Here is a 14,386-nt window from a genome sequence, read left to right as displayed (position 1 = left end):
AGGTAACCAGATGGATAAACCCACCAGGATGTCGAAGATATCGCGCTGATGCACATGAATGGTGATCAGGGTCTCGAAGTTCGTGCGCTCCCGTTTGGTGAGATTGCGCGTGGTCTGGTCGATGAGGGTGTTGAGGATCTCCAGGAACTTGTTGTTGGTCTCCATCATGACCTTGCGCTCGCGTCCCCGCATCAGGGCCATCTCGGCGTCGCGGGTCCACACCATCTGGATGCCGAGCAGGCCGATCTGGGCCGGCGCCTTCTCCAGGAAGCTGAGCAGGGTGAAGTTGGGATCGTTGATGGTGGCGTAGGCGGTGCGAATGATCGAGTGCAGCGAGGCCTGGGCGGTGACCAGCAGCTGGGTGAGCCAGGTCTCCACGGAGCCCTCCGCCCGGATGGCCCTGTCCAGCTGGATCATCTCGCCCTCGCTGCTGATGATGGCCATCATCTTGTTGTACTCCACGTCGTGGAACTTCACCGACTTGGTGTTGTCGAATATGTTGAGGAGGTGGTTCTGTATGGTATGCGAATCGGAAGCCTGCCCCAGTATTTCTAGCAGGGCAGGATCTGACACAAAGAAGAAGCGTGGGAACATCATGCGCTTGCGCTCCAAGTACCCACTCAAGGATTTCTGGCAAATCTCCAGCTGCTCCTGCAGATGAGGCAGCAGCTGTTTGAGCAGATCGTCCCCGACGCAACAGGCCACGACACCGGGGGTCTCGTGGGCCCGCTGCATGATCTTCTGCCAGGACTTGTCGATCTTCGAAAACCTCTTCGCCTCCTTGGGCAGTTGCTTCGCGATGTCGCCACCCACGAACACGGCCTCCAGGTAGACCCACATGTTCTGGACGAGCAGCCAGCGCTCGAGGATCTCATTGGAGTTGGAGAGGTCGTAGACCCACTGCTGGATCTGCTTGCGGAAGGGGGCATTGTAGCGGTTGGAGAGCAGGGAGCCCAGCACCATCAAGCTATCCTCCAGCTGGCCAATCGTCTCCGCCGTGGTGTCGCCCCGCAGCAGCAGCTCGCCGCGATTGTTGAAGCTCATGAACTGCAGCTCGTGCACCGACCACTCGTTGGTCACCTGCTTCAGCTTCGCCTCGATGTCCTTCTCCTTCATTGCACTGATGCAGATGTCCTCGATGTCCTCCTTGTGCTTCAGCAGCGGCGCCTCCAATATGTTCTTCAGCGAGAAACCCTCCGAGTCGAACTCGAAGATGTAGCGAGTAACGTCCATGATCCGTTGCCAGTGGCGTGGCTTCATGGCTTTATTCGCCATCAACTCCAGTAGCGGACACATGTCGTTGAAGTCGTCGATGGTCTTCTTCAGAGCGTGGAAGGCCGGCCACTCCTTGAGGCCCTTGGGCAGCTTGCGGCAGCGGTTCTGGAACTCCATCAGCTCGTTGTTGATCTCCTCGATGTCCACCTCGTTCCAGGGTATGTCGTAGTAGCTGCTCACCCGATCGATCACGTCGTTATACAACTTATACAGCTTCTGCAGCAGGTTTAGCTCCTTGCGGATCTGGCCGAGCTCTGGGTAGTCCGTCTGGGGCAGACCGAAGAGTTCCTCGCCGCTCTGGTACGTCTGCAGGCGTCGCCACATGCCCTCGAATCGGTTCTGGAACAGGATCAGCCGGTCGGAGGCCTCTCGAGGCGTCAGCCCGGCCTGCATCGGCCCTGCCGTGCGGTACTCCGTCACGTACGAGATCTTGTCCTGCTTGAAGTTGTCCAGGTTGGTGCGCAGATCGTCCTGGAAGGCCGGCTGCATATCCAGCAGCTTGACCTGTGCCTGCAGCGCGCCGGCCAAAAGGTTCTGGAACGTGGCCCTCAAGTTGTCCACCAGATCGAATTGCTCCCGCTCCACTTGCACCTCGTAGCGGGTGAGGACATTGAAGGCTTCCTGGCAGTGATTATGCATTTCATCTAATCAAAGTTCAGCTCAGTTTGGTCCTTCGGACGGCCTCACCTCAATGGGATCGATGCGCAGCTCCATGTCCACCTCCTGCTCGCGAATCTTACCCAAGGTCTCCATTATCATTCGCACATCGTCCAGGTCACGGATGGGCCTGTCCAGTTTGCGATCCATCTCGTTGATTACCGCATACACATAGTCCATCTCCTTCTTGTACTTCTTCTTCATGGCCTGTCCGATTTTGTGGTTGCAGGCTGGAAATGGAAACGGTTGCCGAGTGTTTATCCGCCCTAGTCCGACATCCATTTAGCGGAGCTCAATGATATCGATGCCATTAATCAACGCAGGGCCACGACGAGGGCTGATTCGTCCTCACCCGGTCACAGAACCCCACATCCTGCGGCGTCCCTCGACTCCCCGGCTAATCAACAGTGTGGAGAATTTATTTTTGGGATGCCTGATTCGGTTAGGCAAATTAGATGGCCTAATTGGAGTCCAATCAATTTGAATAGCTTCCTATCCGACCAGACAAAAGAATTCGCGAGGGTGTCCGAAATTTATGGCTGCTTAACTCGAGCGTAAGGAGTTGGAAGATACGTTGTCGGTCGATTTAATAAACTAGCAGCAACACATGGAGGAGTGGGCTGCAAAAGTTTGCCTTAATGTTTGCTTAGCCATTAAAGGGCTTTTCTTGTTTAGGAATTCATTGGCCACAAGTTCAGGACTAATAAAACTAGTCTAGTATTTCGGTTTGTAGTTTATGACTAAGTTATTTGATCTGTACTTCAAGTTGAATATATATTTTTAGAATATGAATCAATTACACTTTGGTTTTGGCATGAACAACAGAAGTTCAGAAGTTCATTATTATTTGTCTATTTCTTTCACAATGAAATCCCCAATAAAATCCGATTTTTGTTAATAATAAATAATCCTCAGGTAATAAGGAATATTTGCTTAAAAAATGTGTTTTAATAAATCTAAGAATTTGAACTAAATTTAATAAATAAAGTAAAACAGAATAGATTTATAGATTTAAGTAAAAGATATGCAGAAATCTTTTTAAAGAATTAAAAAAAAATAAAAGTAAACACCTAAACGACACAAATATTATTCAAATCAAAATTATTTTAACCAGATAGTAAACACTTATTGTTTTATGAACACCTATACTGTTAAACTGAAACTTTTAGAAAGGTATTTATAGATTGTCAATGGGTGTCTGAAATGATTCGACAAATTCGAACACTAGCTCAACTACTTACATTTGATTTCAATGGCCAAACCATACTTGAGCCTTTCGTTGTAGACGGCCACGCACTGGCCGAAGACCTCCATGTCCGGCTCCACGAGCAGATTGGCGTCCAGGTCGGAGAGGCAGCGCAGCGTGGTCTCGAACTCCTGCAGGCCGAACTCCATGAGCTGGCGGGTGGTGCGGTCGTTCTTCCAGAGGAAGTGGTACGGCTTCCAGCGCTTGATGTACGTCTGGATCTCCGGCTTGACGTTCTTGGTGCAGCTGGCCAGCTGGTTGACCGCCTTGGCCACCTCCTTGTTGTCCATGATGGCCGAGTAGAAGCTCTTGAGCATGTGCGGCATCTGGGGCCGCTCCTCGGAGGCCAGACAGTAGATCTTGCGCCGCCGGCTCTTGCCCCCGCCGGCCGTCTCATTGTGGTTGCGTCCGACGCGCGGCTGCGTCGCCGTCATCGAAACTTGCTGCGGTTGGTAAGACAAGATTTTGGAGAACATTGCGAAGCTATTCAGTGGGGCGGTACGCACCGGCGGATCTTTGCCGCTGCTCCACTGCGCCACGCCTTTCGCAATGCCCGTGATATTCTTGCCAGCCGTCACCAAAAAGTCCTGCAGCTCGTCCAGATTCGGCTTAATCACCACATGGGGTATCTGCAGCTGCGCGTGCAGCGCGAACACCGGCTTCTTGAACACCGTCTCGTTCTCGTCGGCGATGAACCGACGGCGGAGGGTGTCCAGAGCGGCCCGGATCACCTTGATCAGCACGTCGATCACCTTGCGGCTGTAGTAGCGGCGCATCTCCACCACCGCGTTGCACACCATGTCCTGCAAACGTTACAAACCGCACAAAATCCGCAGCTTTTGGTAAAACTCTTAAAGTTTCTCACTAACTAATAGTAAACATTTTAAATAAGCAGCAAGAAAGTACTATAACGTAATTAAGAATTTAAAATAACCACAACTAAAATAGCTTTTAAAATCCAATCCAATTACTAATGAATGATAAAAGAGCAATTGTGAAAATCAAAAAAATGAACTAGACTGTTAGATTAGAAAGTAATTTTAATATACAAATTTTAAATATATTTGATTCTTTTGAAGATAGAGCATAAAAAACCACTATGTTCAAGATGTTTTTGGATTTCATACTAATGTGATGACTTTTTGGGTTTCAATTGCTTTGCCTTAATTTATAATATCATATACAATGAGTTCTGTAAAGCAGATTAAAATGGTTAACCCAAAACTTGTTTTTCAAGGAGGGTGCAGCATGTTTAAATTACAATTAGTCAACTGAACCAAATTCAAATGGTCACCCACAAATCTTTTTCAAAGGATGCAGAACATATGTATGTCATTTACAGAATTTTATTTTAATTGGTAAAACGTCCTCCTACCTGCATGCCTTTGGGTAGACTTTCTGAGGTGGACAAGAGGGACAGAGGGTTCTCGAAGCAGGACCACAGGATACTCCAGTCCTGCTGCTGTCCACCGCCACCACTGGTCGTGGGGGCAGCAGCTCCTCCGCCTGCGCCACCGCCACCGCCTCCGCCTCCATCTTCCGTCTTGCGTCCCCCCGATCCCGAATTCTCTCCCTTCGGAGTGGCTGCTGCTCAATGGGTGGCACTCAATTACTCCTTCCCTGGGCTTCCCACAACTTACCATCAAACAGAGTAATCACATCATCGCCGGCTATCTCCTTGAAGGCTGCCGTGGCTTTGTCCACCAAGCTGAGGACCTCTTCCACAGCCTCGGAGACCATTTGACTCTTCCGGTTCAGATCGATGGCCGCTTTTCTAAAATAGAAATAATAATGGCAGGCTTGTAAATCATCCACAGTTCTAAGACACAACGCACATAAAATTAGATAAACTCAATAAATTAAAAGTGGTCTACGCAAAAGTCTAGACCAGACAGTTGAGAAGTTCCCCCTAGATTTTGCACATTTACAGCACATTTTCGAGAAACAGAGTTTAATGAATTTTGTGAGCACATGTCACAATCAGACTCACCGGCAGGCCTCCTCGCTCCTCTCCAGAAACTCGTCAACTGTCCAGATTTCATCGTCTGCCCCGAGAAACAAATGTGAAAAGTTTTCACCAGCATACAATTACGAGGGACGTGAATAATTTGAAGAATTAAAGCACCGAACCTGCTGGTAAAATCTGCAAGGAGACATCCTGCATCCACATCAGCACATTGAGAATGCGATTGGAGTAGATGTCATGGACACGTGCCACCAGAACCTCGAAATTCTCGATGGCCTGCTTGCAGCGCTCATAGAACTCGGTCCAGTTTTGGTTTGTCCACTGCAAAAGTGAGATAAATTGAATGTTAATTCAGTGGCCAAGGTATCCATCCACTGACTGGCTCACATTGATTGTGTGTAATCCTGGCTTCAGCATGGCCGTTAGGCGAACCAACTGGGGCAGGAACAAGGGACGCACCTCCAGCTTTACGGCTCGCACAGTGGACAGGAACATTTTTATAAGGCACTAGGGAACGGGAATGGATTACACAGTACAACAAAATGGTGCAAAATATACAAAATATATATAAATAAATAACAATTCATTATAAAATTCTTAAACGATAGCAATTCATGGCATCTACATGCAAAAAATGGTAATAAATGCACACATATCTCTTTGTATTTAAAAAAAATATGTTCACCGCATCAAATGCCAAAAGTATAAAGGTGAACAAAAGCCATAAACTTAGTTTTACTTGAAATATAATGCTTAGTTTAACGAAAATTTAATGTAGTGCGTGATATTTATTTTTTTTATTAAGAAAACACTCTCGGAAATATCTAAACATTTAACTTTTCTTTTTTAAGTCGTTAAATCACAAATAATTGAAATAGGCCACTCACATTCAGCGAATCCTGGATGGTGATGAAGTACTGCTGACGACTCATCAGCGTGGCGGCCACAATGGGCAACTCGATGTCCAGCTTGGCCAGCATCTTGGCCTCCCGGATGAGCAGCGGGATGGTGGGGTGCAGGTTGACAAACAACTTGTCCCCCTGGAGACAGAGCAGTGGCTGCAGCAGGCACGCGTCGGCCACGCTGACATCCTGGTCCAGCCAAATGGACACAATCTCGTCCTCGTACTCCTGCAGCACGCCGAGCACATTGTGGTAGCGCACATCCAGGTCCTTGGCCATGGGCAGGTTGCTCAGCACCGGGTGGTCCATCACCGCGTCCATGAGTTCCGTGATGTGCAGACTAAGGGCGCGACACCAGTGAATCCTTCCAGCAATGGGTGGGAAGTTCCTGGCCAGCGGGGGATCGTCGCGCTGCTTGCGGAACGTCTTCAGGATGCGATCCACCTCCTTCTCCACGTAGCGCAGGATTCGAGTGTACTTCTCGTCCATCTTGGTCAACGGAATCTTCTCGCTGACCTTCTCGAAGCGGACCAGGAAACGGATGCACTGCGGCGTCTCCCAGACGGTATCGAAGTCCGTTTCGATGAGAGTGGCTATGGTGTCCTTCAGGGAGTTCGTTTTGTGAATGAACCGCTCGAAATCTACGTTGAAATCGGAGTTGCGGTGATCCAAGTAGTCATACTTCCGGGAAGTCACATCCTTTTTGGCCTCCTCAAAGTGGTTGGAAGCATCCTCCAAAGCTTCGCCCAGAAGAAGTCCCTCCAGTCGCCGTTCAAACAAGTGATTGTAGTCATCGATCAAATTGAACATGCTAATTATCTTGGATAGCCTCTCGCAAAAGGTGTCAAATTTTCCTGAAAATTAACATTTCATTAGTTTTTGTGATTTGTGTTGAGTTTTTATGTGCTTTATCTTACCAAAGACAAAGTTTTCGGAAAAGCCGAAAGGCGTCTGATTCGGCAGAAAGGGCTGCTCCCTAACTGTGTAGTAGGTCTCGTGGTAAATGTGATTCAACTTGATGCAGTTGCTCAGCTTAGTACGGATTAAGTTCCGATCCTGGGACCAAATAGTTTCCTTGCAACGACAGGTGATGTACGACTTGCAGGTTTCAATCATTTGGTTGGTTATCTAGTGGAGAAAAAAACTTGCTTTTCATCTTAAGGATTAAATTCAGAAAGCTATGAACTTACAAACCAAAGGTCAAAGGTCAAAGGCGAGAAAAAAAGTCAACAAATAATGTCAATAAAAAGCACTTATATTTAAAATGACAGACAGTAAGTGGGCACAAAGAAAAGTGTGGATAAAATTTAAACATTCAGAAAATTTAAATTGAAAGATATATAATAATTTATAAGCCACAATTTATTAGACTTTAATTCTTTGTTCTCAGTCAAAATAAAGCCTGTTACCTTTTATGAAAAAATAGTATGGTATAGTATCATAAAAATAGTAAAACAATAAAGTAAATTTTTATACTAATACACAGAAAAGGTATGATTAAATATTTGAAACATGCCATCCAATAATTGGAGCTTGAGAAATGTTAGGTTTTAAAAACTGACCTTAACCATCAGAGCGGATGTCCTTTCCGAGGTATTGTAGAACTGGGAGACGCTGTAGATGAGTCGCACCGTTTGCAGCAGGCTTAGGATGGACTCCTTCATGCTGACGGGATCGTCCAGGTACAGCGAGTGGCAGCACGTCTCCATGGCCTGGATGAACTTGGAGTTGTCGCGCGCCTCGTTGTAGCAGAAGGTGATCTTGCGGTCGGTCTCCTTCCACTGCTTGATTATGCGGGAGCCGGCCAGGAAGAGGCAGTGCAGCGTGAACTGCACCTCCTTGTCCTGCAGGTGGGCCAGGAGCTGGGAGAACTGGGCGCCCCGCTTCTTCCAGTACTCCAGCTCGTCCTGCGGCCCACTGTGGTCGTTCTCCTTGCGCAGCTGCTCGCTCTCCCCGAGAATCTTCAGGATGCCCTTCGTCCAGTTGTTCACGCGCTCCTCCAGCTGGGCGCAGAAGTCCTGGTTCTTGGACATGTCCTTCACCTCCTCCACCTCGTCGATCTTCTCGAACATGTCGCAGCCGTCGGCGAAGACATTGTGATGGTCGCACACCTGTTCGCAGACGCGCAGGGCGCTGCAGAAGGATCTCAATCCCGGCAGGAGTTGTCCCTTGATCAGTCCGCAGCTCACGTCCTCCTCGTCGCCCTCCAGACTGGGAAAGGCCAGAGCCTGCATGAACACGAACTCCACAATCCGCTCGATGGAGGTAACTAGCCCTATATTCTTCGCATCGATCACTCCGCAATACCTTTAAGTTTTAATAAAGTAAACTATATTTTCAGAGACACTATTCTAGTACTTACAAATCCTTCTGGAATCCCTCCTCCGGCAGCTGCTTCGACGTGTTCACCCGAAATATGTAAATACAAACTCCTGTGAAGGCGCAAGTCCATCCATCGGTAAGGAACAGCTTCTTGTGCTTGGGTGGCGGCAATCCACTGGGAGAAGCACCACCTGGAAAGAAAATACATTTGTTACAAGCATTTTGTTTTGCTTTACTGTTACTATAAAAGATTGAGGTAGTTTTAAGCTTGCTCATTGAAATATCAGCATTAAATATTTTATTTTCTTAATTATTTCGATTCTGTTACGTTTTATCTAAAATTATATAACCTTTTTAGGGGGATATAAGTAATATTTTGAAATCTAGTAAGAGCATTCTAAAATTTAATCGAGAATGTGATTTTTCATAGATCGACAGTTTAATAATACTCCCATATGAGCCATTAGAAACCCAATAAAACTGTCATTAATTATTAATGATCTTCGCCAATTAAAGTAAGGAGAAACTCTATAGTCGAGTTTTTTTAATAAAATGGAGCTCAGAAAACAACAACAACAATGACTTAGTTGGCGCTATCTGCCGAACTGTAGGGTCACCAAAAACAACATTTCTTAATAACTTCTGAAAGAAAGGTTTAATTTGGAAAATTTGTTTGTGTCTCAATTAAAATTATCGATCTGTGGCTTATATGATTTTCGAGGTCCCGAAGATATAGATTACATAATTTATTGGGTCGGAAATGCTTTCTTCCTATTGTTACACACGTTTTACTGAATACAATATACCCTCTTTCATCTACCAGTAGCGGTTAGAAATAGCCGATTTGCAGAAATAAAAATATCTCACCCTGCGGCGTCTTGGAGCTGCTGGAAGCCACTCCAGATCTCGAGGGTCCGGGCTTATTCGGATCGGGCACTGGCGTGGGCTCGGGGTCATCCGTCTCCTGGTAGAACCACAGCAGCTTGTTCTTCATGTTCGGCAGGAACAGCTGATTGATCTCGTCGAGCTAGACACAAGACATCGGAAACTTAAGAGGCCAATGCACAGAGAAGGTTGATACGCCTACCATGTCCCCTTCGAATATGTAGTCCATGAGCTGATGCCTGGGCAGCTGGGTGGCGTCGATCAGGAGCTGGAAGGTGAACTCCAGCCGGGGATCCATCTCCCCTCGACGGGCTTTGCGCTCGCATTCTTCCCGCCGGCGCTGCGCTTCGTCCGGGTCCATTTCAAGTGTTTAACGTTATGTTCGCCGGATTTTCGGGACCGACATGCGCCGGACCGTTTGATTTCCAGAAAATAATTTAAGGATCAAAATTTTGCAGTGCGGGGAAGTGGTAATGTTTTGTTTGAACAAAAATGTATTATTGATTTCATGTTGTAATCAATTTGTTGTTTACAAAATGGTTCGTTTTTCAAAATTCAAAAATGAAAGAGACCAAAAATTCGTTAGTTTCAAAAATGGTACATATGCATATGCATGTTTGTAAACAGTTAAAATGCGCTGCAACTAATTGATAGTCGTACGCCAACAGTCTACATTCAAAAATCTACAACAATTGTACGTACATATATAGCAAATGACAACAAATACAGGAAGTTGGTAAAACAAAAACCAAAAGTGCTTAACTTCAAATGCAAATGCTATACAATAGTTGTTAAAAAGGTGAATTCGTAATATTTTACTAGGTTTGGTTTTGCAGCAACGGGAGTGAAGGTCTTTACAGATGCTTTTGGGTGGATTTTGGGTTAGTTACTCAGCTAAAAAGAAATCAAAAGAAGTGTATTAGGTCGATATTACATGGGGCCTCAACTAAGAGCGATTTTTACACGCAGTAAGAGTTGCAACTTGCAGGAATTGCGATTACGTAATCAGTCAATGGGCTTTTGGAATCTAGGGCATTACGCATTACAGGTTACTTTGGCTTTCTAAGGCAACATTCGATAATGGTTATTTAGCATTACGCTCGATACGGCTAGTAATTAGTGATTTGCACCTGCAAAATGTCGCCCTGGTCCTCCTCCTCCTCATCATCATCACTACTGCCCCCTTCGGCGCGCATTGCCAAAACATGCTCAACCAGCTTTTTCTTCTGCACGAACATCTTGCCAAAACTCTATCTCTATGCAAAAAGCAAATTCACCACAAACCGGAGCACACAACTGTGCACCTAATCAAAAATCATTATAGATTTACTAGATTTTCTGAATCTCTTCCGCGTTGCACAACTTTTCGCCTCCGTGAATTGTTATAAGCTGAAAACTTAATTGAACAAACAGGCCAAAAACGTGCCAAGTTACCAAGGCAACTGCGAACTGAGTCCGTCGATCGAAACTACTTTTGGGAACTAGTAATTCACTTGTTAGCGCTAAAGTTACGATTTTTAACCTCGTTAAGAGGTGTTTTGTTGAAACAAATTTCCATTTCAATTTCTCTATAATATTTGTACTGCTACCTTTTACTTCTCTTATTCGCTTTTGTTTTTCTACATATTATAAACTTAAACTTTACTTACTGCATTATTAATAATGACACAATATTTCATCTTTATTACAGTGATTAATTTATAAACGTTATTATTGACACCTGCGTCTTATATGTTTATAAGTTTTAAGTGGTTTTAAACTCTTTCTAAAAGTTTCTAAAAATTAAAAACATAAACATTACTCTTTACATTATCAATAATGCAGCGCACTTTGTACAAAACAAACTGATAAGAGTTTTAAATCTCTTGATCACTGCTCGCTTAGGTAAGCTTTTGCAATAAATAATAAGTGATTGTAAGTTTCTAAGAAGGCAGTTCTCAATCGCGTTTCAAGTCGGGCAGTTGAGCGGTCTAAGTAGTTAAATAAGTCTATATTCCTCCGAAATGATATTTTTGTGGCTCAGGTTAGGGTCCACAATGCTGTGGGGAGTCCTTATCTATGTTATCCTAATGGATTGCGAGGCCAGAAGCGTGGTGGACACACCTGATAATAATAATAGTGATAACCCGGCTGACCTTCAGATCTACTCGGACCGGATGAAATCCTACATGAACCTAAGCGTGGAGCCCTGTGAAAATTTCTACGAGTACGCCTGCGGAAATTATCGCAACATGAAGCCAGATCGGTACTTCTTGGGCAAGCGAAGCAGCTATTACGACATCATTTACACAATGAGTGGCATCACGGAGCAGTTCCTGGACAGAATGGATCTGGCCCAGACGCTTAATGTGTCCAGCGAACTGATGGTTGCCCAACGATTCTATAACGCTTGCATGGCAGCAGATCTCTACCCATTCCATGCTGCCGATCCCGCTTACTTGAGTCTTATTCGATCGATCGGAGGCTTTCCCGCCGTCGATGGTGCCGCCTGGAATGCCTCAAACTTCAGCTGGTTTAACATGAGCGCCCATCTGACCAACTACGGAGCCAGTGGACTGATCCGCGAAGCACTCTCTCCGTTGCATCCCTTCGAGCCGTACTTCAGAGTGCCGGATCTGGGATTTGATCACATCGTTAAAGAGGATAACATTGCCAGCAATACTTCTCGAGCATATCGGTTGAACGAGGAGCGGATGCGCGTATACCTTAGGGCGTTCCAATTGCCCGAGGATAAAATTACAGAAGTGATCGCCGGGGTTTTTGCCTTCTGGCGGGATGTACTTGAAGTGCCCGCCCAGTGCCAAGAGTTTTCCTCTTCTGTGGTTGAGCGCTTGTTTCCCCAGAGCAAGCATTTCTATGACATCGCCTTTGGCGGACTCCATGCTGACAGCAATTCGCTGTGCGTCCCCTACTACATGGAGCTGGACAAGGTGTGCGCCCGTCATCCTGAGGCAGTGGCAAACTATCTGGCCATGCAGCTGCTCTATAAGCTCGACCCTAAGCTGAAGGCGCCCCAACAGCACAGGGATTATTGCACGATAACGCTGTACATCTCCATGTCCTACCTTTTTAACAAGCTTTATATGACGGTAAGCACTTGGATGGTTCAAAAGAACCATTGCATATGGTAGTATTTGCTGCTCAAAAATGTATGCTGCTCAAAACCAAACAAAATTGTATTTTAAGTTAAAAGCGTTGCGCAATGGCCTCAAAGTTTTCAAAAAAAAATAAAAATAAATAAATAATAAAAGCCAGCTTGAATTTTTCGCAAAGGAATCTTTCCCTCTAACTTTGCCCTCTTATTGATCTCGCATAAATCAAAATATGGAATACCAAGCAGCACTTGGATAAAAATAAATAAAAAGCAACAGTGCGTATGTGTGATAAACTTTTAAGTCAATGCGCAGACATCAAATCGCATTTTTTAAACAGTTAACTAGACTTTACGATCTGCTTCAATAATTTTTTCACACTTCTCGCTAACAGGACACCTTTACTGAGGCCAAAAGGTTGGAAGTGTCTGAAATTGTCCAGGAACTGCGGAAGAGCCTTCGAAGATCACTTGAGGAAGCCGATTGGTTGGATGCGGAGACTCGAAAGGAGGCTCTGCTCAAGGAGTCCACCATTCAGTCTCGCATTGGGTCCCTCAAGAACAACGCTTTAACAGATCGTATTATCAGCGAGATCGGCAGCCTGAAAATTGTCGAGGACAGCTTCGCGGAGACCAACATTAATGTGCAGCGTTTGGCGGTCGCCAGCGAACGGTTCAGCAGCCTCCACTTTGAGGAACTGGCGAATGACACGAAGACACAAAAACTTTATTTGGGGTTGCAGGTAGCGGCGATTAACTACAGGCTGGACAACTCCATAAACGTGATGCCCGGTATGCTGGAACCACCTGTGTACCATCGCTCCTGGCCGCTCTCTCTGAAATTCGGCACCTTGGGCTTCATTGTGGGCCACGAACTCACCCACGGCTTCGACGTCACTGGCTCCGATTTTGACAGTAAGTCGCAAAGTCGGTCCTGGTGGTCGGAAAAGTCGCGAATGGCTTTTGAGGATCGCGCCGAGTGCTTTATAAACCACTACGGTAAGTACTTGATACCGGAGATCAACCGCCATATCGATGGAAAACAGACAATAGACGAGAACATCGCCGACAATGGGGGATTGAGACAGGCTATGATGGCCTACCGCAGCCACATGGAACAACAACTGAAGGAGCCTGGGCAGGAGAAGATCAGCGAGCGAATGCCGGGACTCGACCTGACGCCGGATCAACTTTTCTTTCTGGGCTTTACGCAGGTGTATTGCGCCGAGTACGAGGAGGAGCACTACTGGAAAGACTTGGCCGATGAGCACACAATCCAAAAGTACCGGATGCTAGGTGCCCTATCCAACAGCGAGGACTTCTTCCAGGCCTACGATTGCCCCGTCGGAAGTGGAATGCGGCCTGCTGCCAAAACCTGCCGCCTGTGGTAGAAAAAAAATGTTGAAAAATTAAATTGTATTGTTTACATGCGTAAGCATACTTCGAAAATGATTATAATTAAAAAAATATGATTTTTGTTTTGCAGTTAAATCTGGCATTTACTTATTGATAATTGATCCCTTATAGAAATATCTTTTATAGCTCACATTGACTAGTTTACACATACATAAATAATAGGTTTGTGTATCCACTAGCCATCAAGCCAAATTATACATTTTACATATTACAGTGTAAGGACTATTTTTTAATACATATTCAAATGTACCACAATCTTAGTTTTTTTTTTAAAAAACGCTACAACACGATTTGCCAAATTTTTACAATTTTATTAATATGTTTCTATATTTTTTAACCTTTGTTTTACTAACTATCGTGAGCACTTTTTGAACTAAGGCGGCCACCCCTATCTCAACGGAGTATATCGATAACTATTTTTGTAATTAAGACATGCCGGGAAAAACATAAACTTGTATTACAAAAAAATTGATTAAAATTTAATGATAAACAACCTTTCTGTTGTTAAAATTTGAACACTTAAATACAATTAAAACGAGATTTTGAAAGAAAACGGAAGTCTATCCACTCGATAGTTTCAGGACAAACATCGATGACAGCAGACTTCTCGAAACATCGATATTATC

The 14,386-nt window shown here is 45.3% G+C and overlaps 2 protein-coding genes across 5 annotated transcripts in view; one reads left to right on the top strand and one right to left on the bottom strand.

The window, feature by feature from the left end:
• LOC108139276 (dynein heavy chain 5, axonemal) overlaps window positions 1-10,704 on the bottom strand; it is a 29,193-nt gene extending 18,489 nt beyond the window's left edge. For 2 of the 4 annotated variants that reach the window (XM_017261970.2, XM_017261972.2), the window contains exons 1-16: window positions 10,384-10,704; window positions 9,456-9,593; window positions 9,236-9,395; window positions 8,409-8,559; window positions 7,609-8,353; window positions 6,964-7,174; window positions 6,032-6,900; window positions 5,532-5,651; window positions 5,309-5,465; window positions 5,169-5,223; window positions 4,819-4,952; window positions 4,554-4,765; window positions 3,685-3,981; window positions 3,174-3,621; window positions 1,963-2,162; window positions 25-1,896 (exon numbers count right to left, since the gene is read on the bottom strand). In XM_017261970.2, coding sequence (XP_017117459.1) covers window positions 25-1,896; window positions 1,963-2,162; window positions 3,174-3,621; window positions 3,685-3,981; window positions 4,554-4,765; window positions 4,819-4,952; window positions 5,169-5,223; window positions 5,309-5,465; window positions 5,532-5,651; window positions 6,032-6,900; window positions 6,964-7,174; window positions 7,609-8,353; window positions 8,409-8,559; window positions 9,236-9,395; window positions 9,456-9,593; window positions 10,384-10,491 — 5,877 coding nt within the window. In that variant the 5' untranslated portion in view covers window positions 10,492-10,704. Of the gene's footprint in view, window positions 1-24; window positions 1,897-1,962; window positions 2,163-3,173; window positions 3,982-4,553; window positions 4,766-4,818; window positions 4,953-5,168; window positions 5,224-5,308; window positions 5,466-5,531; window positions 5,652-6,031; window positions 6,901-6,963; window positions 7,175-7,608; window positions 8,354-8,408; window positions 8,560-9,235; window positions 9,396-9,455; window positions 9,594-10,383 lie in introns of all 4 variants that reach the window. The other 2 variants (XM_017261969.2, XM_017261971.2) reach the window with 1 other exon arrangement.
• A 472-nt stretch (window positions 10,705-11,176) lies between these two features.
• Window positions 11,177-13,835, top strand: LOC108139352 (neprilysin-1). Its single transcript, XM_017262076.1, has 2 exons — window positions 11,177-12,342; window positions 12,740-13,835. Exons 1-2 carry the CDS (start codon window positions 11,257-11,259, stop codon window positions 13,733-13,735), a joined length of 2,082 nt encoding a protein of 693 aa, XP_017117565.1. The 5' UTR covers window positions 11,177-11,256; the 3' UTR covers window positions 13,736-13,835.
• The last annotated feature ends 551 nt before the right edge of the window (window positions 13,836-14,386 follow it).

The sequence above is a fragment of the Drosophila elegans genome, unplaced genomic scaffold (genome assembly GCF_018152505.1).
Source record: "Drosophila elegans isolate 14027-0461.03 unplaced genomic scaffold, ASM1815250v1 contig_476, whole genome shotgun sequence".
NCBI lineage: Eukaryota > Metazoa > Arthropoda > Insecta > Diptera > Drosophilidae > Drosophila > Drosophila elegans.
This window is presented reverse-complemented; position numbering and strand designations above follow the sequence as displayed.